Source organism: Chroicocephalus ridibundus, chromosome 2 (assembly GCF_963924245.1).
Source record: "Chroicocephalus ridibundus chromosome 2, bChrRid1.1, whole genome shotgun sequence".
Taxonomy (NCBI): domain Eukaryota; kingdom Metazoa; phylum Chordata; class Aves; order Charadriiformes; family Laridae; genus Chroicocephalus; species Chroicocephalus ridibundus.
This window is the reverse complement of record NC_086285.1, coordinates 3,471,432-3,499,327: the sequence shown is the minus strand read 5'-3', so window position 1 is coordinate 3,499,327 and position 27,896 is coordinate 3,471,432. Positions and strand designations below refer to the sequence as shown.

General features: G+C 39.9%; 1 protein-coding gene across 3 annotated transcripts; it reads right to left on the bottom strand.

Moving 5' to 3' along the window:
- On the bottom strand, positions 1-27,621 carry LOC134510551 (meiosis-specific coiled-coil domain-containing protein MEIOC-like). 3 transcript variants are annotated; one of them, XM_063323843.1, is made up of 8 exons: positions 27,572-27,621; positions 21,272-21,403; positions 14,073-14,239; positions 8,881-8,982; positions 6,512-8,318; positions 3,127-3,261; positions 2,868-3,048; positions 1-1,113 (listed from the first exon to the last, which is right to left on the bottom strand). In XM_063323843.1, exons 2-8 carry the CDS (start codon positions 21,311-21,313, stop codon positions 857-859), a joined length of 2,691 nt encoding a protein of 896 aa, XP_063179913.1. In that variant the 5' UTR covers positions 21,314-21,403; positions 27,572-27,621; the 3' UTR covers positions 1-856. The 3 variants fall into 3 exon arrangements, with proteins under 3 accessions (XP_063179913.1, XP_063179914.1, XP_063179915.1); XM_063323844.1 differs by lacking the exon at positions 27,572-27,621 and adding an exon at positions 14,478-14,598 and having other exon boundaries at positions 21,272-21,374; XM_063323845.1 differs by lacking the exon at positions 27,572-27,621 and adding an exon at positions 14,482-14,598 and having other exon boundaries at positions 21,272-21,374.
- Between the last annotated feature and the right edge of the window lie 275 nt (positions 27,622-27,896).

The following is a 27,896-nucleotide window of genomic DNA, read 5'->3' as shown; positions in this document are numbered from 1 at the left end:
ACTATGTTATATAGTTACCATTTTTTAACCCACTGAGTAATCAATAAATCTAATTTCTAATCCTGAGTGACAATTTTTATCACCTGCTAATGTGTACTTCAATGTAAATCTACAAAATCCTTTTTTTTTTTTTTTTTAAATGGAAAATTTTAACAGGCTATGCTATAGAAAAGCTCGGTTTACATTGGTTTAACTAGAAACTGAATTGGCAGCGAAACTGCTGAAGCATCTCACACAACCAACATTAAACACTGATTATTCTTGTCAAACTGCTAGCGATAACCTGAATGACCTGACTCCCTGTCACAACAACAACACAGGAGTGTGGATTGCCCCCTATGGAGTGATCGGATGCAAACTACTTAGTGATCACTTTGACACTTAAAAGAACTACATATCGGTGCCAAACCCCCCTGAACAACTATGAAATAGCTTTCAAATCGATTTTTTTGAGTATGCTAAATTGTATCATTAACAAAAAATAAGGAGAATTAAGTTCTGCCACACTCTGGTTTCTCAGGTCATGGCTTGACTGACAGCTGACACATAGCTTTGGACAAGCAAACAAGGAAATGCTCAGCTATTGTTTAGTTCCTCTTAATAATAAAATTCTTATGCAGCAGACATTGCAATACCAGCAATATTAAAATTGCATTAACACTATTACAAGATGTGTCTCTCAACACCAGAATCACAGTAATCGAAGTGCAGCACTGATCAGTTATATGAACCCTTTTGCATGTGGCTAACCTGTCCAAAACACCTTCCATGGCACTATGCAGGGCACTTTGCCCTTCCCTCCCAGTCCTCAGCCTTCTGCCCTCCCTTTTGTTATTATTGTTATTATTATTTGTTATTATTCCAGAATTCTCATGGGTTCCTCGGGTTTTTCTTTTTTGCTTCCTTTGTTTTCATGCTCCATGCTGCTTTTTTCTTGTGTGCTTGTGTTTGGAGGACAAAGCTCTTGCAATGCCCTTTCAACAACTTCTTGTTTTACTGGACCGCTTGAAGAGGTTTTTGGCAAAGTCATCTGTAATGCACACCATAAAGCGGTACGAGCCTTGCGTGTGGAAGCAGCCAACTCCCTGATGGCAGCCGCCAGAGCCAGAACATCTGCAACAGAAAAACACGTTACAGGTTAAACTAGTATACAAGCCTCGTAATACTAAAACATTAAAAAATTCTGTAAATTTGATCAACCCATCACCAGTACCCAAAGTGTCCTCAAGAAACAGCTAATGCTGTGCCCTGGGGTACTGCACTGGTTGAATTCCATCAGTTATCTTCCTTCTCTTGCAAGTGATAGCTAGAACATCTCACACTAATAGCAACCATAATTGTGTCCAAAATTCAGTGGCATAATCATCAGGCCTGCAATAAAACAATTAAGCTCATTTAATTAGCGTTATCAGAGCGGACTATCTACAACGATACTAACAAGTATGACTAGTAAAACTACCTACTCAAATCTAGTAGCTATGTCCTTTTTTCCCTCCTTTGTCTTCCTTTCAGTGGCCCTGATACCCACCCAGCCTCACTGCCGACCTTTGGATTTGCGATCACCAACAGAAGAACTCAAAGAAACACACATTTCACAGGGGAAAACAGACCAAAGGCTTTTCCATACATGATTTAGATTGTGCTCAGGCACCCAGCAGCAGCACAGGTCTTCTTCAGAAACATAACTACACCGCAGATGTTACCATTAACCATAAAAGATTAATTGCAATTTGTCTAACTACAAGTATGATACAGGATGGTTCAAATCATGCTTCTATATGCCTTTACTAGAAAGCATTATCGAAAACATGGTTTGTAGGATTTTTCTTTTTTCAATAAGACTATGACTACCTGCTTTCCTGGCTTATGCTTGGGGCTAATGTCACATCACTCAATTTTAGGAGTACTTTTAGAAGTTGGTTTGCATATAGGATTATTACTTTTAAGGATATGACATCATGCTTGACACCTAACTCGTGAAAGCAAACCATTTTCACTCTTTACGGTTTATGTTTCCCTTCTTACAAGGAAGAACTATCCCATAACACATCGCTGGAAGCCAAAGGAACCACACTCTCAGCTTCACTGCAGCAACAGGAAATAAGACAATATAGGACTGTGCTGAGCAAGGATCCAAAAGAGGATGGAGGTGAAGCAGGGGAAATGCATTCCTCTTTGGAAATCATTTTCTGAGACACAGGTATTTTCTGCAGAAAGATAATGTGATCTTTACCACCAACCCCCAAATTCTTGTATGTATCAGCTGTATGATAATTACACTGAACAGCAGGTTATCACTTACAGGATGCTATTAGAAGGGAATGCAACTTGACCAAGTTTTGCACTACTTCTCCAGAAGTACATACACCTGGTACAAATTATTCTGGCTTTACGTCAACAGAAGTTGGGAACCTTAAAATGTAATTTCTAGCATTTTTGTGATTTAGATAAGGTAGACAGACACAATTAACACAGCACCAACACATTTCTTTTACTTTATAAGCTGAAAAGAAAGACTAGCTATACCACTATAAAAAAAAAATTAAACTTGTTTAAAAACAAGTATATTTTTACTTTTAGGACAACTACTATGGTTATATAATATCACTGAACAGTTTTTACAGTTCTTTTAGTTGAGAGGAGAAGGTTTCAAAGGGTTTAAACTAGTAACAGAAAAATAGAAGAGGAAAAAAGATCTCCAAGTTATTTAAAGTCTTTTTAAAAGTGACAGGTTTAGATTTACAAGCTTTTTTGGTCGAAGTTGTAATAATTGCTGCATATTTCAAATTTGCATATTTTAAATGGCACACTTTCACAATTAAATCTTAAAAAAAGCTTTGAAAACTAGAGAAATGGAAAGCAGTTACCTTTCTCATTGTTATAACGTGGTGCTCCTTGTCTCTGTGGATTAGCAGCATTAATAATCTCATCCTTGCGCCTCGCCTGTGTTACGTGAATGGCTTCCATATGGTGTTCCAATGCAGCGGATATGTTCCCGTGTACAGGGGTACCACGAAGCCTTTCCATTTTTCCTATTAACGTGAGCACCTGCCAGATACATTGAAATTATCAAAACTGCTAAATCTCCATTAAACAAACGTAAAAATCAAGCTCAAGAAAGCTCACCCTGGCTTGTTCTCGTAACTGGTCGACAATCAAACGATCAACGCGTGATGGGTTAGCAGGAAGTCGGGATACAGGAGTGTTATTTGAGCTAGATATGCGCTTTCCTGGAAAGTTTCTTGCAAGGTCAGCCTCAGTCTGGAAGGGAAATAAATAGCCATTGCAAATGTTTAAAATCAGTACAATATTTCAAGCCATATTTTTGGGGTCACTTAGAACTTTCAAATAAATTAGAAGTGCACTTCCTATCTTTAATTCTGACTGCATTTACCAAAAAAACACTCCCAAATATCTGTCTAGGTGTAAAACCAGATGTTGTAAAAACAATAACACTTCTCTACTCCAGCTCTACCTCAGCATGCAATGCTCAGCAGCAACATTTAGAACCAATGCTGTACAACTTTATTTTAACCAATCCTGGACACAGACCTAGGCAAAGCTATTCTTGACAGTACCCCAGGAATTTAAACTGTATGCCTCTCCCTGCATCTCTCAAGTGTCACACATTATGATTATTACCAAAAGAAACAGGTGATCACACCAGCATAAGTTGTATCTGAAGTGCATCAATGTTAAAAGCCAGATTTAACACAAACTGGTATCAACTCTGAAAGAGTCATCAACAGAGCTGCGAAACTCCCTATTGAGAAAGGAACCGACAAAAACACTGTACAATGCAGACAGTGACTAAACATCTCCAAACTTATTTCTGGACAGGAACTTATTACACTTGGAGTAAAAAAGACATAACTAGCAGCTGATACTCTCTCCTGTTCCTTCTGCAGTGTACACTGGACTTAGGAGAGAAATATTAGATACCACATTACAGTTCAAGGCAAAGTTAAGTCCACATCCACACTATGCACATTCATAATGAAGGTATGTGCTGAAGTCCTTTTCTTTTTGCTTTACTGACATATCCATATTATTTAGTCTCTGTCCTCACCTAACATGAGCTACAAGAGCTGACTGACTCTACTTGCATTCATCTCAGAAGGCTTAAAGATATTCGGAAAAAAATGGATGGAGAAAGGGTCATGAATTCATGTAACACCGCCAGGTATTTAAGAATTACAACTAATAAGTAATTCTCAGTACTCATCTATTTGTGCATTTAATATTGCGGGCAATTCCAAACAGACAATTTGTAGAATTTTTTTTAAAAGAGGGATCTGTGGAAGAATGAGATTTATAGAAGGAAACAGGTAAGCTCACTGTCACTGTGAACACCAAAGCAGCTGCAATGAACAGGTTGCTGAGAGCTGAAAGGGCTGACTGATTGGACAAACTAGAATTAAATGCAAGTCCTGCTGGGGGGGAATTTCTGTCTGCGCTCTTAAGGAATTCAGGTAGGACAAAAATATCAGAAGGGTGAGAATATCAAAAGAAAGTCCCTTCCCATGTACATACGTACAGGTGAGCTATACATACTAGTTTGTTAAACAACAGTTTAGGTGTGGCCAAGGACAGCACCTTGGGATAGTTTAGGTTGTTCAGACTGTAAAAACAGCTGCTGAGAGTTTTAAATCCTGCCAACTAGCAGCCTCCCAAATTGTACCTACAAACAGGGACTAATGCAGTGCATGTACATTCCCGCCAGGCAGACGGGATGCAGTCATCCTCTTATGAGGAATAAGTAGTTTGGTCGTAGGAATGTGAGCCACACTATGGCAGCTGGTTTGCAGGACTGAGATCAGTTTATACTCATAAATAAAGCTATCTGCAGGTGTAGTCTGTAACTACAAAAATCAAGGACTGAGAAAGCCTGAGTAGAGCACTAGGATAAATTTGGATGACATAGAATGGACCAGATAAGTTCAACGATTAAATCCCTTTGATTATTAACAACATCATGAAATGAAGGTAAATAATTTTTTTAATGATGAAAACACAAAAACATAAATTATGAGATAAAAGCTATGATTCAGTCTTCCCAAATGACTTAATTGACCCAAATCCTGCATGAGCAGGTTTCGAACAGCCGCTTTTGCCACAACAGAAAGCAGAAGAGTTTCTCTGTCTCAGACACACTGGAGCAAGAATCATCATCACCCTTTCTCACTTGTAGGGAACTCCTAGAAGACTGGACAGGCAGAAAGAAGTCTTGTTTAAAGGCAGTGTGCAAACAATACAGGCAATTCTATTTACACTTCCAAAAGTCCATTAGCAAGGTCTCACAGTTGATGCTGGAAAGAAAAAGGTGCTCTCCAGAGATCCAGTTTGGTCAGATACCTGTCTCTTTCTCCAATCACCAGGAATCTTCTCCAGCATGGAAGAAGTAGTCAGGCACTCACTGTAGAATTAGGACCATGGGTTACTGACAACCTAGTTTTTGAGACCTCGTATGGAGATTTGAATCCTCTTGGGAAAGCATCTCCTGCTCCTTTTGAGCACAGAGCTTTCATTCCCAAGCATAACACCTTTATCAGTAGTGTGACCCCTCCCTGACAACAGCTCTTAGCAAGAGAGTCTGAGGCAGGAGAGTCACTGTAACAAGAAGAGTATAAATTGAACCTTCCTTTAGGAGAAGTCACGTGCATTCAGAACACTGTATGTTTTCCCTACAGCTATGTACAGGGTGCCCAGGATTACTTACTTACTACTTTTTTTTTTCCAACTAAACAAAAGATTTAGTAAAACAAGAAACAAAAAGAATAAGGGAAAGACACCACTATATCACTGACAGTAAAAAAAAAAAAAAAAAAAGGAAGAAAAACCAGCAAAACCAAAAAAACATTCCACAGTTTCTTTCCTTAAATGACTGTGTGGGGAAAAGGAGAACCTGGATTTGTAATACTGGAGTTAAAGATTTAATTGGAGAGAAGGAGTATGGGACAAGAAAAAAAAAAAAAAGAAACGCATCTAACCAAACTGTGCAATATGGACATTTAGAGCACTAAGGTGTATTAAATGCCAGGACTTTAAGAACCACCTGTGGCAGTGAGGGCCCTGCTGGATCACCATATATGGCTGGTGGCCCTAGAGTCATAACAAAGGCAATAACAACTAGCTAATGGTCTTTTATTGACCATATAAATGAAAAACACCCACGCTAACGACAATTCAGTGCTTTGGCCGGTGACATTATTACCACACTTGCTGTAGCAAATACTGTAAGTGAACAGAAATCTGTTAGCAGCCCTGTCTAAGGGGAAAGGACGTTAGAAACTGAAGCTCAAAGCCACACACAATTTAAAAGCAGTCATGGCAAACAACACAAGCGTTATATTTAAAGCAGATGTTGTAGGTGGTGCTCTAGGTATTTAACAACATGACAACAGAATTCTTGCCTCCTCAAAAGGAGTGACAGCCCCGAGGATCTACTCTCTATAAATTGTTTCAAGCGCTCACCAGCTTTGATAGGAAGTTATTATCAGTTGGGTTTTACCTTCTTTCTCTCTTTCTCCAAAGCTCTCCACTGCTCATAACACTCCTCCAGTCGGATATGAAGCTCATTAGCAGGTCCACTGCGATTTCTGGGAGGCCTGTACTTGTTAAATGGTGTTGGAAAGGCAAAGTACGGTGCAGCTATTTCCCCACAAAACAGATCGTTGATGAAGGGATTCAAGTGGTTAAAATCATCGTAATGAAAAAGATCAACAAGTTCTGAGAATGGAAATGGTGATGGAGGAAAACTGAAATTATTTGCTGATGAAAACAGATGGTGATTAAACGGAGGAAAGCTGGGATTTTGCTTAAAATCAGACATTAATGGGAAAGAAGGAAGAAAAGAAGGATTGATGAAATCTGCCATGCTACCACCATTCTGTTCATGTTTTTTTCGGAACATATTGAAGTGCTGACGGTTTGGGGCTGTATACCCAAAATGAGGAATCCAATTCTTTTTGCCTCTTCTGTCATCTTTATTACTAATTTCTTGGGTCTGCTTTTTTTGAAATCTGTGGTATTTTTCAGGGTCTTCACTTAGAACATTCTGCTGTGTTAACCAGTCAGATGAAAAATTAATGGGGAATTTACGGTATTGACCCTCCTTATTAGTCAATGAACCATGCTGGGATCGTCCCATGGGTTTTATTTGCTTCTGATTTTCTGTGATGAAATTAGAAACTCCCAAATTATTAGAAACACCATTTGATATTTGTAACCTTCCATCTTTCCTTGAAGGGAGGAGAGGTAAGATCTGTGAGTAGTAAGAGGACTGTGTTACAGACTGATGTGTGGGAGAACCACTGGACATGGTTGAAACCCCTGAAGATGATTGTGGACTTGTTACCACTTGCTTTCCATACGTGATATCAGATGCAGATGTTGGACTTGTAATTTTCCCATCCAGCCACGTATGTCCATGGTACGATGAAAAACTCCCATTTTGCATGACATTTTTTACAGATAAATCATATTCAGATACTTTATGAGAGCATTCTTTCGGACTAATATGGATCTTACACTCATTATTATTAAGAGCATCCCCCAAAGTAAAGCTACGACGACCATTTTGCACACGGGTTTCCTGTGGTTTTCTGTTTGTCCCTCCAGAAAAATTATTTTCTTTAGGGGATTGATTGAAAAAATATAGCGATGGATGAACAGATGGCTGCAATTTGTGGGCAGCTGTAAAGTTTTCATATCTTTTAGAAAACAAGTGGTTGTTCTGGGACACTTTATCCCAAGAGTCATCAACAGGCTGATTGGAAAGATCAGAGGAATACTTAGTTTGTTCTTGAGCATCATTTTTCAGAGCTTTGCCTCTTGCTCTTTCAGTTTTCCAATAGTCTTTCTGAATGCTAGTGCCTTCTTTCATTATGTTCTGAGAAGAAAAAGTGCTAAAATTGGAGCTGAATTTTTCATAGTCTCCATTTAACTTCATGTGGTCATAACTGCACAAATGCTGATTATAGTCCACATTTTGAAATGAAAATCCTTCTTGGTGAATTGTATTATTATTATGCAAAGAGGAATTTTCAGGATAACTGTTCTTCAGAATATTATCTGGCTGAGAGCAAGGGCCAGATGGAGAAAGCCAAGACTCTATGAGATGAAGATCTTCCAAACCTCTGTGTAACATCTCCACATCATGAGACTTCTGCAAGTGCTCCTGATAGCAGTTCTGTGTGCCCAGCAGGTTTGAAAAATCCTTACTTTCAACAGAATGCTTAGATGAGAGCCCTGAGAATTCACCATTGCTTCCAAGATCAGGTGCCCACATCGGTGGAAACAATCTTGAAAGAGAATTCCTGTAACAAAGTTAAACAAAGCTCCTGTAATGATTTAAAACTTTTCATACATTAAAACAGTTAATGTATCAGTTATTTCCCCAACACACACATATTTCCCTCATTACATTCTGGGCTAACCATACACAGCTCTCCTCTGGAATGTAAAGTGGGGGAAATATTCCTGCTGTAGTTGAGTAAAGGCTATGTGAAATCTGACTATAAATGCTGTTCTCATTTACAATATGTATACTCAGAACTGCAGAGTTTATTTGGATTTATTAAATATTTTACATTTGACTGTATTCAGTCAACTCCCTACTGGTTAAAATAAGATTATTCCCCCCCGCCCCCCCCAATGCTGTAGGTTGATGGAAGACTTCAGAAAATTTGCATTTCTAACGTTTTGTTGCCTTTTTTTTTTTCTGACAATTGAAGTAAAGAAAAACACTTCTATATTTCAAGGGGATTTAGACCTTCATTACTCAACTCCGTGAAATAATTCAAAATGTGTATCATATCCGTGTGACGGAGGACATAAAAACCAGTACACAACACATAAGAACTTTCAGAACAAACTTACCAATCTGTAACTGGTTCTGGCTTGCTTGGCTCCTCTAAAATGCTTGACACTAGCCCAAACATATCAGGGCCATTGCCAGAATAAGAAAGGTTTATCGGTGCCCTGAAAAAAACCAAAAAAGCCTAGGTAAAAAAAGTCTTTTTCTCCTAAACAAAACAGGTAAAAGGAAAAGTAAAGCATTAAACCTTTGATTTATTTTAGCAGCGTCTGCTAAGTGTTCTGAATTTCATGTATTCTCAGCACAATATATTTCATATACAGAAAACTCTCCCTGCATTCATGAATTCTACAGCCTAAATGAAGTAGAACAATTTTCCTAACTTCTTGCTTCGACAGAGACTTCTCAAGCTGTTATGTGAAGAGACAGGAGCAGCAAAAGATTTTCCTCTCTTCTCAATCAACATAAGTATTTTATAGACATTTCCTCAAATCTTGACTGCCTTCTTTAGAGGGCAAATAGGATCAATCTTCTCAAGATCTTGAGCATTCTAATTGATCTACTTCCATAATTCAAGAACTATTATTTTAATCTCAAAAAAAAATTTAAGTTGTACTTATATTGAGCCACTCCTTAATCCCTCCTTAGAAAAGAGTTGGTCACAACTGCGTTAAATATTCATGATGAATACCAAAGGTTCAAGCATCACCACTCTCAACACAACCCCAAATTTTATCTTTTACTTCAGATGCAAAATGAGATCTTTACAGAGCTGTCTGTAATGATACCTAAATCTCTCTCAGAAGTTAATTAAAACATAACACTGTTAAGAGATCCTTGCCTCTAATATGCATTGGTTTGCATCAATAAATTTCACTCATCATCCTATTCTCATCCAGCTGATTGTTTCAGTGTCCCTGAAGATCTCTCAGGCTTCCCTGGTGTCAGTTTATCCAAACAACTACATCTTCTGCTAATGCTGCCACATAACTACTCACGCTGATTTCACAATTTGATTAACAAAGACTATAAAACATGGGATAAACTATTAAGGCTGTCACCTTGTTAATCTCTTGCCACAATGAATATTAGCCACTTACACCTTACTACTATTTAAGTCAAAACCACATTTTGACTTCTAGCTACTTCTATTATTTACATCATGACCACTCAGCTTCCTCTGTAAGGAATCTGGCCTACATGATTTTGCTTAGAATATACATAAGTGCAAAGATTCTTGAAAATGTTTTATGAATATAGAACTGTAACTAATATTTGATAGCCTGATCTCTTCTGTGTCTCTGTCAGATGGTAATTTTTTTTTTTACTTTTTTTTTTTTAAATGAGACTGATTTACTGCCAATTTCTGCAACCAACTGGAGATCATAGATGAAAGCCTGCATCTACATGATTTTCAACAAGGGAGAGATCAGAGTCGATTTACAATGTGGCATGGAAATTAAAAATAAAATTAGTGGCCATTTTAGAACAGCAGACAGGGCAGCAGGAAGCTGGGTGGACTATAAAAGAAAAAAAGAAAAAAAAGACAAGAACAAGCACAGGACAGCAGTGAGTGTGAAAGTGCCCAAATAAATTTTACAGACTAGATGAAGGTAAGATGAAATGTTTAGCTTTTCCTTCTTTTTTTTTTTTTAACCTTAAGCGCTAGTGTATATCTGCAGTCTCAGAATGGGTGTACAGATGGATTGCCAGTAACAAAGAGCACTTAGTTGTTTAATTCTTTGGATCACTTAAAAAAAAAAAACAACACTAAACACAAAACCACCCTACCTTGCATTTATTACCTTGCAGTAACCTTAAGGCTGTTTTTAAGAAGACATTGTGTATTTTAATGAGTGGATTGGCACTCAGAGGTTAAACTTAGAACTTACAGCTAATACTGGGGGGCCCAGGACAGCTGGTCAGTATTCAAGGATCACCTTCTCCATGTCCAGGAGCAAAAAGAGGAAGGCAGGAAAGAATGCTAGGAGACCTGCCTGGATGAACAGGGAGCTCCTGGACACGCTGTCACACAAAAAGAAACTTTATAAGGAGTGGAAGAAAGGACAGCTAGAATGGGGGGCATATAAGGAAGCTGTCCAAAAGCAGCGAGAGACCTGGTGAGAAAAGCTAAAGCTCGGTTAGAATTAAACCTAGCCGAGGAGATCAAGGGAAACAACAAAAATTTCTATAGGTACATTAATGGTAAGAAGAAGGCTAGGGAGGGTGTGGGCCCCCTCAGAAAGGAAACGGGGCAGCTCGTGACAAGTGATATGGAGAAGGCCGAGGTTCTCGATGACTTCTTTTCCTCAGTCTTCACTGGCAAGGGCTCCAGCCACACTCCCAGAGTCACAGAGGACAATGGCAGGGGCTGGAAAGAACTGCCCATCTTAAGTGAAGATCAGGTTCGTGACCATCTGATGAACCTGAAAGTAAACAAGTCCATGGGACCTGACTGGATACACCCACGGGTACTGAAGGAACTGTAGGATGAGGTTGCTAAACCGCTTTCTATTATATTCCAAAAGTCATGGCAGTCTGGTGAAGTCCCCACTGACTGGAAAAGGGGAAACATAATCCCCATTTTCAAAAAGGGAAAGAAGGAGGAACCAGGGAACTACAGGCCAGTCAGTCTCACCTCCGTGCCTGGTAAGATTATGGAGCAGATCCTCCTGGAGGCACTGCTGAGGCAGAAGAATAACGAAGAGGTGATTGGGTACAATCAACACTGCTTCACCAAGGGCAAATCGTGCCTGACAAACCTGGTGGCCTTCTATGAGAAGGTCACAACATCAATAGACAAGGGGAGAGAAACTGACATCATTTACCTGGGCCCGAGCAAAGCCTTTGACACTGTCCCACATCACATCCTGGTCTCCAAGAGGATAAAATATGGGTTTGATGGACTGACAATTCAGTGGATAAAGAACTGGTTTGACGGCCGCACCCAAAGAGTGGCTGTCAATGGGCCCATGTCCAAGTGAAGGCCAGTGACAAGTGGAGTCCCTCAAGGATCAGTACTGGGACCGGTCTTGTTTAACATCTTTGCCAGCGACATGGACAGTGGCATAGAGTGCACCCTCAGCAAGTTTGCTGATGACACCAAGCTGTGTGGGGCGGCTGACACACTGGAGGGAAGGGATGCCATCCAGAGGGACCTTGACAGGCTGGAGAGGTGGGCCCATGCCAACCTCATGAAGTTCAACAAGACCAAGTGCAAGGTCCTCCGTCTGGGTCGTGGCAATCCCAAGCACCGATATGGGCTGGGCAGGGACTGGCTTGAGAGCAGCCCTGAAGAAAAGGACTTGGGGGTGCTGGTGGAAGAGAGGCTCAACATGAGCCATCAGTGTGCACTAGAAGCCCAGAAAGCCAATCGTCTCCTGGGCTGCATCAGGAGAAGCGTGGCCAGCAGGTCGAGGGAGGTGATTCTCCCCCTCTACTCCACTCTCATGAGACCCCACCTGGAGTACTGCGTCCAGTTCTGGAGCCCCTACCACAAGAAAGATATGGACGTGCTGGAACGTGTCCAGAGAAAGGCCACAAGGATGATCAGAGGGCTGGAGCACCTCTCCTATGAGGACAGAGTGAGAGAGTTGGGGTTGTTCAGTCTGGAGAAAAGAAGGCTCTGAGGAGACCTTATAGCGGCCTACCAGTATCTTAAGGGGGCCTCCAAGAAAGCTGGTGAGGGACTTTTTAGGATGTTGGGTAATGGTAGGACTAGAGGGAATGGATTAAAACTAGAGATGGGTCGATTCAGAGTGGACAGGAAGAAGTTCTTCACCATGAGGGTGGCGAGACGCTGGAACAGGTTGCCCAGGGAGGTGGTGGAAGCCCCATCTCTGGAAGTTTTTAAGGCCAGGCTGGATGGGGCTCTGAGCAACCTGATGTAGTGGGAGGTGTCCCTGCCCACGGCAGGGGGGTTGGAACTAGATGATCTTTAAGGTCCCTTCCAACCCTAACAATTCTATGATTCTATGAATTGTTACCTTTCAGCACCTTGTGAACCAGTGAACTACCATTTCTCCCCACAAACTTCCTCTTGTTAGGCAAGTGATAAAAAAATGCAATGAGATTGAAATTAGAAATGCTAACGGCATAATCATCGCTGTCAAAAGCTGCTGTGCCAGTCTGTACCAACCAATCCTGCCCCCACCAAAAGGTAATATTTTGTTGCCAGCACTTGGCATTAAGCTGGAAAGAAGAAAGTGGGAAGCCTAATATGAAATAATTATTTACGCATTTCTAAGGGTGGAATAGAAACACTACAATTTCAATTGCTGTACACAAGCTATAAAATTACCAACATGAAGGAGAGGCCGAATTATTTCAGTGGGTATCCCCTAGTTTCTAGACTGTGAAATAATTATCCCCTGTTCCTTACAATCCTTGTACCATTTGTGATTTTATAGAAATCATTCCTCTGCAGAGCTGACTTATCAAAACCCAAGAGGAGTTTCATTCACCCTCCACTGACATGGAAGCTTTCAAACCCCTGTGCAGCCTCACTGCCCTTCTCTGTAACTTTAATAATTTTACTGCATTATTAAGACTAGATGATCAGAAATGCCTGCAATAGTCAAGACTTGGGCAGAGTGGCTTTTTGCAGGGGAATAAAAATCTTTCATAATTCAAGTAACACAGACCCTTTGCATTCATTCAGCATCCAAAACCACAGGTTTTTTTTAAATATATAAAATCAAACTTGAGTGCATTATATCAAGGGCACAATAAGACAGTAGGCTGGCGTATTTTCAAGAGTAGCTGTATGCATATCTGTGCTTTCAGCAGCAGAGGTACCACTTACACGCGACCTGTGTCTAACACTCTCTGCATTGTTCTTGTTCCAGGAAATATTCTACGTTATCAAGCAGGGTCACTATGAGCTACAGTACTGAGGGATGGGAGGCACAGAAGGAGAGTGGCTTTTTTCTTTAAGGAGTTTTCAAATTACATACAGCAGTTTCCCATTTCCTTCCCTCAATGTAGTATTCTTTCCAAATTTTAAAATGTTTTTACATCTATACACACACATCTATACACACACATCTATACACACACATCTATACACAGACAGACCCCCTACCTTCCCCCCACCTCAATCTCTATAATAACTTTTATACAGTAAAGAAAAATTTTGAGTTTCTAGTTATCCCATAAATTCTTCCAAAAAGATCCAGAATCCCATTTACTCTGCTCCATAACAATTTCAGCGTTCCAGAACAGTACCCTAAGATTTTACCAAGAATGCTCATACCGTTTCTTTGTGCAGTCTTGAAAAGAAGCTTTTGAGCCAATATCCTCTCCACATGCCGACCAGTCACTATACAGACGGGAAGATTCTAGCGGAGGTGGCGTACTAGTAATGGCTCCTAATAACGGGGAAAATAATTGAGTGTCCATTTTTTGTTTCTTGCTATTTACCTATGTTGAAAAGAGAAGGAAACGTATTTAACATTAGATGTTTATATAAATAAGCAGTAAAGGCAATAAAGCAAACCTTCTTTTTATATCTTGAGTTAAATAATTTTTCAGGAAAATCAAGTGCAGCTATGACAAAAGGATACAGTCTAAAACTTGTTCCCTCTCCTGCCTTAAAGCAGTCCAAATCTGACAAATGTATGCATCTTCTAAAAATAAATAAGTAAATAATAAAACTTACTTACTATAGAATAATAGGAATTGTCTACACATTGTAGGTGTTTGCGTGTCACGTTCACAAGCTCAGAATCTTCTAGTCTATATGACTGGAAATGCACATGTCACAGGCATACACATCCCTTCTGAGAAAACAAAGGGAAGAGCTATTATCCTTGCTATATCCCTGCAAACATAAAATATTCCAACAGAGCGCCCATGGTAAGCAAGGAGGGACATTTGTAAACTTCACAGAGTAAAATCTGGGTAAGATCAGTGATCTGTCCTTAAGTATTGGTCCAGAAAAGACTATTATAGATAAATTATTTATTCAAAGAATAAATAATAGGAGATCCAGGTAACATAGCGAACTGTACCTCATGAGGTATCTCAACCAGGAATTACTACAACAGAATCTGTGATTGATAAAGGTTTAAGTAGAATATCAGAAAACTACTTAGAGTTGGAAGGAACTACTTGGGGTCATGTGGCCTAATGCCCTGCTCAGAGCAGACCCCATTTGATCAGGCTGACAGAAACTTGCCCAGATGACTTCTGAGATCCCACCACTTCCTCTCTGGGCAAATTTTTCTAATATCTAACTGCTGTCCTAGTTTAAAAAAAAAAAAGTCTTAAAATAGTCTGTACTACCTTCTCTACAACCTCCCGTAAGGCAGCTGCACACATCTGTAAGATCTTCCCTTTCTCTTCTCCAGGCTGATCAGACCCAGCTCTCTCAGCCTCTTCTTGGGCATCCTGTTCTCCAGCCCACAAACATTTTGGGAGCCTCTGTAGGACTCACTCCAGTACCCCTCTTGCACTGGGGAGCCCCAAACTGAACACAGTATCCAGTTGTGGTCTCACAAGGGCAAAACAGAGAGGATCATAACTGCGCTCACCCCTCTGGCTACGCTAAGACAGCCCAGTATAAGGGTGGCCTTCTCTGCTGCACACTGTTGATTAATGTCCAGCTTGACCACCAGGACTCTCAATCCTTGTTGATTAACTTTTGCAAGTTCTGACTCCAGGAGTAAAACCTCAAGCTTTCTTAAAAAAACAAAACCAAAAACTTTTATGACAGAGAACTGAACTAGCTGCCCTTTAATTCTCCTAAGTAAAGGCATTCACTCAAGATGGAGTACTTGTGGTTCTGAAAATAATATTTGGGAGACTCAAAGGGAAAAAAAAGAAAACCAGCCTGAACCCAGAAAACCCAAAACCAACAACAACAAAAAAAAAAAGTAAAATAAAAATCCAAAACCCCAGATGTATCATTAGTTGCAAGAGGCCATGGAATTGGATACAGACTGGAGCTGACTGTAGCATCCCACCCTGTGCTTTACACCTTCCTGAGGAGGCCAGTAACTAACAAAATTGCCCTAAGGAGAACACTTAGCAGCCTCTGTACCCATCCAATTCTAGAAGCATTTCTTAGTAAACTGAGGCTCTTATAAGCACAAAGAAAAATACCACTGCATCAGTTGAAAAGAATCTATTGAGGGGATTTCCTATTTCAAGATATATTTCATTGAAGATGCTGCCTTTCAGGTTCTTTGAGTAATTCAACCCATCTCCCTGAAACAACTTCTGAATTTGTTTGTGTTCTTGGCAAAAAAAAAAAAAAAGTCAGTAGGCCAACTCAAAAAAAATACATATTTTTTTTTTTGGCAGGGAGGACAAAAAAAAAAAGGAATTGCTTCCTTACAAATACTAATATATTTCATCTTCAGCTCTCAAAGAGCATATTAAGAGTTGCCACCCCACTGACTATTAATATATGGATAGCAATGCCTGGGAGATTGGAAAGAAATTGCAGATTAAATGACAGGAAGTTCCAATATATTTACACTTAACTAAGATCACTTCTGAGGGCATGAGACAACCTGGAGATAGTTTGACGATCCCCAGCTTCTCTTGGATGTGTCAGTGACAAAGGTTTTCAACAAAAGCAGCAGGTTAAAAAGAGATGATGTTGTGCATGTCACTCCTCTAGCAAAGCCCTCCTGCTAAGCAAGTTTGTCCATCTTTCCAAGTCTCCCATTACAGACAGAAGGGCCCAGTGTTAGGACATTAACGAACTGGAATTTGCAGAGGTGCTGTTGGCAGGTGTCCTGTGTGTACAACCTGGAGGCAGGAAGAGTTCCCAGCCTACTGCAGAAAAACAGTGCAATTAGCTTACTCTAAGACCCTAACATGCTGAACTGTGGATACCTGGCTGCTAAGGATGGAAAACAAGAGGGTTTTTTAGAACTATGAGGGTAAAAGTAACTTCTGTCACATTGTTCTTTGTAAATACAGCTGGGATAGGTACAAAAAGCCAGCTAAAGAAAGCTCTTTCATCAGGATGGTCAAACTAGCCTTGGATCCAACAAATGGAACCATTTGCTAAACCCTTATTCAATAACTGCAGAAAGATCTCAACCATGTACTTATAAAATTCCCGAAAAGGCTAAAAAACACAAAATGAAAGGAACAAATGGTGCTGCAGTGATGACTGATCCTCACACTTAAAAACATTTAAGCTGATCTACAAAACTTCCATTTTATTGCTTCTGAGATAAAAATTGCATTGTCACTAGGAAGCATATTGCCAACTCTGTGAGACTGGTGCTTCCTATTGGACAAATACCTCTGAAGCCCTGAACAATCCAATAGAAAACAGAGGGTTTAAGGGAAATTTACACTGTCTGAACACAGCCTTATGCATTCAGTCTGTCTAGAGTCACATTAAAAGTTTTTTGTAGGTAGAGCTTTTTAAAAGTTTTATCTAAATAAGCTAAAAGAACAAAACTTCAATATTGATCATTTCACTATCTCATGTCTCATCCTTTTAAAAAAGAAAACACTGTTAATTTAATTTTTCTCTCTTCCCTCTTTTCTCAAAGTAGAACAGTAAAATTTTGCTTACTACAAATCCTCAGCTAGAATTTGGGTTAGTGAAAGCTGTCACAGACTCGGAAGGTCTCCCTTCCTGGGTCTTGTCTGAAAAGGTAGTAAAATATTACTTGGCCAAGTGTGCTTCTACCAGGAGCAGAACAGAACAACCCTTTAGTGAACTGCTTCAATAAAAAATAAAAGTTTACACTAAGGGCTTATCACTTCCAATAAACTTGTCTTACACATCCAAACATACCCTTATTTAATAACAGAGTTACTATAACCCTGTAAAGGCTAGACACATAATCTGTAACATTCCATACAAACACACTGTCAATATCTATATCGTTAAATAAGAGACAAGAACAACTAAGTGGCACAGCAGTGCTCATGAGATAGAAGTAAATGCTTACTCTGCAGAAGAGAAGGAGAGTGATATCCAAATTGTCTGCTACAAATGACTCCTGAACCACACGTAGAGTATCCTCTAGGAAAGCAGTAGCTGACCAAGGCCAGAATTTTAGCAACAATCTAGCAGTATCAACAAGCACATGCCAATGCCCAGGCCCTGCTCTTGTTTAGCTTATGAGGAGGCAACACAGAGATAAATTATGCTCCTTGGCTAGAGTATAAAACACGTTTCCATCGATTAAAAATAGGATCTGTAACTAATGGATTTATCTTTTCTTTTCAGAGCCATTAATCACTGCTAATGAAAGTTGTGCAGGACAATGTGACTAAAGATCAGTAGAAGAGGTACTTTATGTACCCTGGATACAGCCTCGTCACTCAGCACTTACAAAACAATGGAGGCTGTCATTCTACCTAGTTAAACAGAATTTAAAAAAAAAAATTAGAAACTCTTGTCTGTGCTTTACATATGAACTACTAACAAGGTACAGCAAAAAAGGGAAAGGGATAAAACAGTGTATTTCTCCTACAGTTTGCTTTAGTTTCAAAATTCTTCACTGAATTTTAGATAGTCATAACCTCCATAACTGGCTTTGGAAAGAAAGGACTGCCTGCAGAGGCACAAACGTGTTTTGCTCAGAACTCCAACCTTAAAAATCAGTGAATGAAATACTGTCTCAAAAAAAAAATTAAAAAAAACTCAAATGACAACTCCTACAGTCTCCCATAGGGCTTTTACTTCATTCTTTACACCCTGCAAATCATGGGAAAGCCACTGCTTTCACTAAATTTCCTCTCAAAACAACAAAAAAATTACCACATCTAAAACCTAGATACATTATCTCTTTTTTTTTTCCTTTCAAAGCATAACAAGACACAGCTTCTGTTCTTTCCTGTAAAATAGAAATGTGCATTGACTAAACTCTCTCCCTGCGTACAAAACTGAAGACACTTTTTTCCAAGACATCTAACACTGTTATTAAGTCACACCTTATCTTCAAATGAGCTCAGAGGGCTTTTAACTTCTGCAAGAAGCTCATCACAACTGAGGTATTTACCAAAAACATTCACTATTTCCAAAAGCCTCAAGCAGTTCCTTGTATTTAGAAGCTCTTTCAAAGTTTCTTTTATTTGAGGAGAAATAAACGAGTAGAACTTCATCGGTATAATGTTAACATTTCAACCGTAAGTATATATGAAACTAAATAGTATCAAAGCTATTAGGCATTGATATTGTTATGGTATCTGTGACATGAGTTCTGTGCACACTGACTTGTTTTGCGACCCAGCTCCTTTGTGCTTCTGCTTCGACCAGGCTGTGTGCTAAGGATTTGCTGTTATTACGTAGATGGCTTCACTGCTCCAGCAGCGAGGGCAAAGACCTTGAGGAAGGCTGTTACTCCCTCACTCCTACTGCTGTCCTCCCATCCCCCCAACCAAGTGCCAAACTAGCACAGCTGCCAGGCACGTAGAGACAGATGAAAGCTACAGATCACAGTTAAGGACTTGATAAACAGTAAATTGTATTGGGAACAGAGAATCCTGCATGGCAGAGATCTCGGAACAGCTGAGGTTGGAAGGGACCTTTGGAGTCAAGGCCCCTGCTCAGAGCAGGCTGCTCAGGACCACGTGTGGTCAGTCCTGAGCACTGCCATGGATGGAGAGAAGACACACAGAAGTGCCAGTGTGCCCCCACTGTGCCCCCATACACAGACACAAGACAAATTTTCCACAGAGAGAGGTTTCTGCCTTACCACCACAGCTTGAGATGGGCAGCTAGGAGGCAAGAGATCTGTGACCTTCCAAAAATCCTTCGTCCAAAGATTTAACAGCACTGTGAATACAGCGGACGACTCTAATATTACTTCTTATTACTGGAAATGTTTTGTTTCATGTACTATCCAGCTAAGTACTGGAAACAATTCCAGACTGTCACCATCTATTCTGAGATGGTAATAGCTGCTGACAGAGCAGTGAAGGCCCCTCAAGCAGACTGGCAGGAGTTTTAGGGACTTTCACAGAGACCACTACATTACGCCAATTGTATAAAACATTTGCAGTGACATTATGTATATCTGGGGTACCTTGCTGAACTATAGCATTAGAGGACACAGGCTAAAAAAATTCAATAGGGCTTCACTGTCCTCCTGTTTGGAGGTGAGAACAGTCTGCAGCTTATATCAGAGTAACAATTCTCTGAAAAGATATAGGCTAAAAAATAATGTAATCGGAGCTAAATATTTCCTTCTTTATATAATTAGAAAAAATTACTTTAATTCACATAAAGTCCCATCCGACAGAAAGTTCTTGATTTGCCAAAAAGCATTTGAGCTAAATTAGGTAACAGCCTTTTTACAGTCAGTTATCCTAAAACTGCAGGAACTCACTGCTACAGAGCATTGCTCGCAGATGCTTTTTATAAATATCTATCATAACAACAGTAAATGATAGCACTGCACGGTGTTATTACTTCTATACTGAATGTATTCTTCTCTGATTTCTTGGCAGGATAAACATTTCCTGTTTATTTCTTGTTTTTCTTGGCAAGATAAAACAAACAAAAAAAAAAGTACTGTTTTGGTTTTTTTACTTAAGGCTTCTAATAACTCCTGCCTACAGCCATCTTAATCTATAGCACACTGAAACAGGTTAACCCATTCAGGATGCACTGATATGAATTCTCTGAAACCAGTGGGTAAAATAAATAAATAAATAAATAAATCAGAATTTGATAAATTGTCCTCTTGGACTACCTGGGAAACTAACTAGCAGAAGTTAACAGGTGATGAGGATGTGTCAAAAACTAAAACCAGGGGATTAAATAGGTCAGTTATTCCGACATCTCTTAATATCAGGAACAAAACCATAAGAATGGCAGATTACTGGAGACTTCCTTCTGAATCCCAATTTTGTATCATCAAAAAGGCTTGTTGCTGCAGCAAAGGGAAATGTTCCTTTTCATCAGTCGAAAAATTAAGATTTTCTTTTGCTGAGAAAAAGGAATCAATTCTGTCAGACATCTCATAGACACTTAAGTCAATATCATATAAAAAAGAACCGCTTAAGGTGGGGCAGAGCGGGAGAAGTACATTTATGAGCTGCTTGTTCAATATATGGGTTGTGTAGCCCACTTACAATTAAGAACACTCATGGGCTACTGGGCTATTTCTTTTGTTTAAACACTAGCATGTAAATACAATTATTGAATACAACAAAAAAAAAATTTTGACCATGGTAACTTCCAGCAGTTGTTCCTCAGAAGACTTTATGGTAAGTCTCACAAACACCCTTGACAAGAGGCACTCAAACCCAGACTGAATGAGGAACTGCTGACTTCCATGAATAGAGGATCACTCTTCTGGACTGACACAAAGTAATAGTGAAAGCTGCTCCATCTGTAATGTAGAATTCTCTTCAGGTGCTGAGGGGTTTTTTTGTTATGTGGTTATTCAATATATTTAGTTAGAAAAACCAACATACCATACAAGTATTTATTTCTGTTTACTATTCAAGTTCACTTTTTGGACTCACCTGTGACTCATAATTACCAGGGGCGGCACTTTGTTTGACCATGTCCTTGTTATAAGTATACAAGTTCTCTTCCCTGAAGTATGCAGCATTGCTGTGCAAGCAGAAATTTAGATTCCTATGGACAGACTTAGCCTATTTAAAAACAATTAAAAAATAAAAAAGAAAAAAGGTAATAATTACCAGGTCTGTTAAAGTTGTATTTATTATGCATGAAACTCATTTCTAGCTAGCCCTCATTGCTCCTCCCACCATCTCTCCACATCAAACCACCCACAACTCCCCCAGTACCACCTATGTCTCACATTCGCAGAACAATGGCGACATTGCTTTACTGCTGTGAGAGGCCACATGACAGAACAGCTCAGCAGATATGAGAGCTGCTGACCACGGGTCACGTGGAGTCCCAGAATGGGTAAACCAGCTGCGCTGAGCTGCACCTAAGATCATGCAGGCAGAGGCAGCTTGACAGACAAGACTCCTCTCTTCAGCTTTATCCTGTCACATAGATACATCACACAGGTCCACATCTACGACGCCAGTATGTAAGCTCACCCCATGATTCTGCTCACCAGCACACGTCTGCCACAGAACTGAACATCCATCCCTGTCAAATGACAGGACAAACAATCCTCAACTACCTGAGACTGCACCCATGTAAGGGCTCCACTCCATCTTCAGACTCGTAGCTTCTCTCAACGGCAAAGGCAAGGTTGGCTCCTGCGACACATTGCTATCCAAAACCAGGAGTCATAAAAGCATGTTCCCATGAAAGCCCAAAGTATAACATGCTGATTCTGAAATCCGTTCCTATGCGCTCTGCACATCCATTCACACATTACAGTATAACCTCCTATACTTCCCTTATTGAAAAGGGGATTATCAAGATGCCACTGCCTACTGACATGCCTGCACTTTGCACGCGTGCCATTTCTCCAACTTCAGATGTCTGCACTACATGACACAGCAAAAGCCTGTGCATTACACAAATATAAGGCTTCATCTTCACTGACACAAAGCCCTAATTGGTGGAAGAAATGAATGGGGGAAGGGCTGCTTTTACAATTAAGATAAACCAAGATAAAGTGTGCAACAATATTATGATAAATTCTTAAAACTTAAAGCACTTGCTCTTCTCCTAAAGTAATAAGACTGTGTCAGACAATACCCACATCCAACTGTGGCTGACCTACTCTGACCTGCTGAAGGACAGAACTAAGGATTTACCTATCCTGATGTCCAATCTGAAGTCTGCTACAATGATTTGTTCAACCCACAGTCAAGTCCTTGCTCTTCTCTTTTCCCAGGGCCTGCTGGAAACAGGCTACAAGCTGGATAAATAAGTTCATCCATTTCTGACAGTCACTTGTGCCGGGTTTCCTATAGTGTTTCCATCACCATGCAGCAGAGAAACATGCTCAGACTGACAGGAAAGTCTGCAGCCAGGAATGGGTTGCAGAACAGTTCCATGAAATGTCCATGTAGATGTGTCGACGCTTCTGGGAAGTGCTGAGCTTGCTGCTCTTGCGCCAGTTGGTCTTCAGTGCATGTACAATACACCAGCTGTATTGCAAGGGAAGAGCTGCAGCAACACATCCCTTGACACTACAGAAAGCTCTGTGGCCCACACAGATGGAAGATTAGGCTCCTTGTATTTAAGCTAAATTAGTGGGCTCTGCAATGAAATGACTCAGGTGCACACAATTGCTCCTAGGTGCTAATTTTATTACCCACAGTCTCCTTTCAGAAGGGATGACTAGTGATGTCTTTATACCTCCCATGATGATTTGTTCAGTCAATATGTGTCTAAGCTGCTAACCTTTACTGATCCGTTAACTATTTGTGTGATTTATTAGCTGCTGTTCTGTCAAAGCAGACTTAATGAAACCCATTAATGATTTGGCTAATCACTACCTCTGTGACACAGTGTAACTATTCGGAACTTTAAAAGTGGGTTTCACAAAGCATTAATTGATATTTGAAACCCCAATCAACAATCCATTTATATCTCAAAATAGGAACTACTTCAAATCATGGGAAACTTTCAAAGCGTTACAGATGCTGCAATTAGGCTGCACAACCTATGTAAAAGTACAACCGAAGCTTAAAATTTACACAGCTGTTCAACAAAGGTACAAGTGCTACCCTCCGTGCTCAGGCAAATACACCTTCTTTCAGAAAAATGGATTTTCAATGGTAACTTTCTGCGGCTGTCACTTAGCTTTTAGGGGCTGATAAAACACATGCTTATTGCACTACTGATAAATTATTCATTCCTAGAAAGACCTTTTGGGATATCTTCAGGATGTGAGGGTACTACATTAGAGCTTTAGTGGAAGCCAATGCTTTACTTAAAGAAGCACTGCCAGCTTGCTTTGCGTTAAATTAATAATAATCAAAAAATGGTTCTCATTGAGTACTTTAATACCACGTCCTCAATTTGTAAATGGTTTTGTTTTCTTCTGACGTTGTTCAAAAAGATCTCTTAAGCAAAAAGATGAATGACCACAGCTCAATACCAAAGGGAAACAAGTTGTTCCATCAGCAGCAAAGATGGATGACCTGCTGCTTATATGTTCATGCTGTAACCCAAGCTCATCCTAACAGAAGCAGTTTCCTTACTGCATCATCTCCATCTCCCCAGTCCCTCCCTACTCACCCTAACGGCAACCAGCTAGGAGCCCACTGTAACATGACAGGATAAGCAGGCCACACTGAAGACTTAAAATCATAGAATGTTTCGGGTTAGAAGGGACATGAAAGATCATCTAGTTCCAACCCCCCTGCCATGGACGTCATGTGGAAGCCTTTCTCCCTGCAAGGATACTGATCTGGATCTCTCCTCTGTGGTGCTGTCAACTTCCATGGCATTTACAGAAATTCTTTACCCTCAAGACATCCATCTGCCTCACCCCCCATTTCATTGAATTTGATGGACGGTTCAAAACTGACTAGAGGAATGACAGACACCCCAACAATGTAACCATTCAGCAGCTGGAAAAAAGCAATGCCTCTGATCTTCCTTAGGAATGAAATGTCCACTCATCTTCTCATCAACACTTCTTAAAGCTAACACTAGAAATTTTAAACAAACCTTGCAAATAGCAAGCCCTCTCAGCATGTGTATAGTCACCCTACTAATTTTGGTGCCTTCTGCCCCCAAATATCCTGTCCCACAGTAAATACAGGGATAATGTATTCCCTGTACACATATGTATGTACACAGACACACTTTCCACAATCTTCTTGCATTTATCAAATAGAAGCCATAGTAAATATGAAACTTAAGTTTGAATTATTCCTCACTGATTAATGTGAATTTTGCTAATCCGAATGCCTGCTTTTCAGAGTAATACAAATAGTGGTATCTTCAGGTGGATTTATATTGCACTTCCAGAGAGACACAGTGTGCACATGTACACACACTGATGCCATCGTGGAAAAGTCACAGGTTTTGCAGTTCTGCACACTACAGTACATCGAATCCTTCAGAAAACAAAGTCGATTTGAAACATTACCTTAATATTGTAAGGAGATCATGAGGAAAGCCTAAAAACTTCCACCTACACTACTTGAGGGTTTACAAGTTCCAGAACCAGGTTACATGGGAAAACTACTGTTAAGTCTAAAGACCCACTCTTCTTTTTTTAACACACGTGTTTTGAACCTCTTTTATATTTAGGCCTATCTGCTTTACGAAGCTACATGGCAGAAAGTTTGTTGGGGAAGATTCCAATCTGCTCCTCAATTCTACCTTTAGAAACATTATCCTTGAAACAGTACACCAGTACTTCTGTGAGCTTCCTCAGTTAAACACAAAACCACAAACATTTCTGCAACATTTATATTAAAACTTAGAACATCAATGACAAGAAATTAAGCATAATAAGCACTTGGGAAATCATGTGATACAGATTTATCTACCAGGAACTGTGGCTATGTACGTGCCATTATCATAACTTCAGCCTTCCTAAAGTCAGTAAATTCAGAAATTCAAATTTGTAACCTCCTCACTTACTGCAACTTTTGCTTTATTAGTTAGAAAAAATAAGGATAACTTGCCAGCAGGTAGTTTAGAAACAAAGCCCTGATATGCAATTCATTTAAGCCATTTTTTAAAAGTTACAATATTGCTTTTAAAGACAGATTTTTAGAGATCTAAAAACTCGAACTGTGATCCAAAGCCACAAGTACTTCTAACACCAAAGTCTTACTATTTCTAAGTACTTCTGCATGCAAAAAGGACTGAAGCCTCCTGCCCTTACTCTGGAGTTTCAGAGGATGTTTTTTTCTTGTTTATAAGAGCCATGAAACCCTAATCCCCCATTAAAAAACATCCTTAATGAAATATTGACATGAAGTTTCAGTTTTAAAAACAGCAAACACAACTCAGCTGCAACATGTCATTATCCAAAAGTTCAAATTTGGGACTGCTAAAGGAAAGTTTTAGAAATGTGGTGAAAGACAGCTACTTTAATGCATCTATCACTAAGCAGCCTATGACACTCAAAATATCTAGTCAGCAAATACACATCTAAGTATTTGAATAACATATTCATGTTTAATGCAGGCTCCATGGAAATAAAAGGGAACTTAATACCATCTACCTCTATATATTCACCTTCACTTACAATTCTTACCACGTGTCACACTCCATTATCTCCTGGTAGACCAGGGAAACACAAGGGACTAAAACAAAAAGGTACAGAGTTTTTTAACTGCACTTCCACTCACTTTAGAGTCAACTAATCCAAAGGTAACTTAACTGCGTGATTTGTAGGTTACGTCCTTTCAAACACATGTAGCTGCAAAATAGGATTATTGGTATTAATATACTCTCAGTATAAACTTTTTTGTTTAGGAATATAAAATTCTAACTGCAGTTGCAAAATGTTTTTCCAGATTCATTTTGACAGATGGACTATCTAGTACAGTTTAAACTCCACTAAATCAAAACGTCTTTCCAAATATATTTTTAAACAAACAAAAATGATGAAATTATCAATTACTGTATGTGTAAAAGCAATTTTTTTGAAGTTACAAGCCAGCGTATGTGGCCAAATAAATATTTTTTTAATCAGCTGCACAAGGATCTGTATACATTATATATCATTATATGGAGACTTGTATCATTACATTAGACTACCAAGATCAGGTATAAAGCTACTTTTCCCACTTGACCTGCTCCTCACTTTGTGAAATTCAAGTACTAAGTAGATGCCTTCAAGATCTCAGACTTGAGCAAACACTGTCATAATGCCATTCAACAGATATAAACTGTTTCTAAAGAGAAATGAAAGGGGATCTATTACCTGTTTGAGAATTTATTACATTTCTCAGTGAAAAGATCACAGCAAGTATTCCCAGGTTTCCCATTCACTTTGTAAGCCTCTCCTCATTCTCCCTATTAGAATAATCTGGCAGTCAACACCAAGAGACATTTGTGTTTAGAGAATTATGTTTTTGTCAGGCACTTACAATATGTGACCACATGAAAGGCTGGGCACTATCAGGTGAATAAATCATTACACTTAGTTTAAACTACAGCAACATAAGCAAATACCCCACTGCAGAAATTGCTTTGCCAGATTGTTTTCCACCTTTCTAAAATACGATTATTACTCCAAACCTCTAACATCTCTCCTGAACAACAAAATCGACATAAACCTCATCCCGTTGAGAGAATCAACTTCCACGGAGACAAACCTGCACAGATGTTGCCACCAGCCATTCCCTGCCTGCATTCCTCCCACCGACACAGGCCACTGTGGAAGCACAGGCAGCACAGGCACTCCAACATGCCAGCTGTACACACTAGAGCACTGCAGCAGCAGCTGATCCCCGTGCTTTCAGGTCCGGCCGCTGCCGCACCTCATTTACCTCCCCTCAGATCGCTGCCATGGGACACACACTACACACCTCACTTACTACATGCACACAGAAACTGTTGCCAGGCTATGGACAGCGTCTCTCCTCCATCCGTTGAAGCTGCAGGACAAAAACAGCAGAAAAGAAGCAAGCGGATTTTGGGCTGTGGGCAAGGAAACGGCCCCTCGAGACAAACTAGCAGCGCTGGCATTAAACAATTACTCCACACAGCTATTCCTAGACAGAGGAGTCTCTAAGCTGCACCAACACTACGAGAAACAGTACAAATTGCTTGCCCTTAAATGTCACCTCATGTTTTCTTTAGATACACACCCTTTCCAATATCTCTGCGGCAACTGAAATCCTCCCCTAGTAAGCAAAGATTTCACACTGCCAAACACCCTGCTACAGAAGTGAAAGAAACACCAAGCTTACATTTTTGGTCTTCTTGCTTTACAACCAGTCTCAGCCATGTAATGTCTGATGTCACTGGAGTACCAGTATGTGGAAGTACTATGGGAATTGTAGTCTTTCCTCTGTTGTGCAATAGCTACAAGGTACGGGATCGAGGACTGCGGCTGTGAGCTTTACAAACTGTCCCTTTCACACAGAGGCTTACAGGGACCACCTGAGAAATGCAGTTGAACTGCTTTATTTGGCCAGGAAATGCTTCGCAGATGGGAAAAAAAGAAAAGTGTGTGGAAGGTTTTGAAATGCACCTTCCCCTCATTCCCATGCAAGAAGTAATTTCTAAGCAATT

What these genes read in the sequence shown, in the direction of transcription:
- LOC134510551 (XM_063323843.1), bottom strand. Translation starts at nt 21,313, where the DNA reads ATGGTCAAACAAAGTGCCGCCCCTGGTAATTATGAGTCACAG. An exon ending in AGTTACGAGAACAAGCCAGG is followed by an intron (nt 3,049 to 3,126) that starts GTGAGCTTTCTT and finishes TGTATCTGGCAG; the next exon opens with GTGCTCACGTTAATAGGAAA. An exon ending in ACGTTATAACAATGAGAAAG is followed by an intron (nt 1,114 to 2,867) that starts GTAACTGCTTTC and finishes TTTCTGTTGCAG; the next exon opens with ATGTTCTGGCTCTGGCGGCT.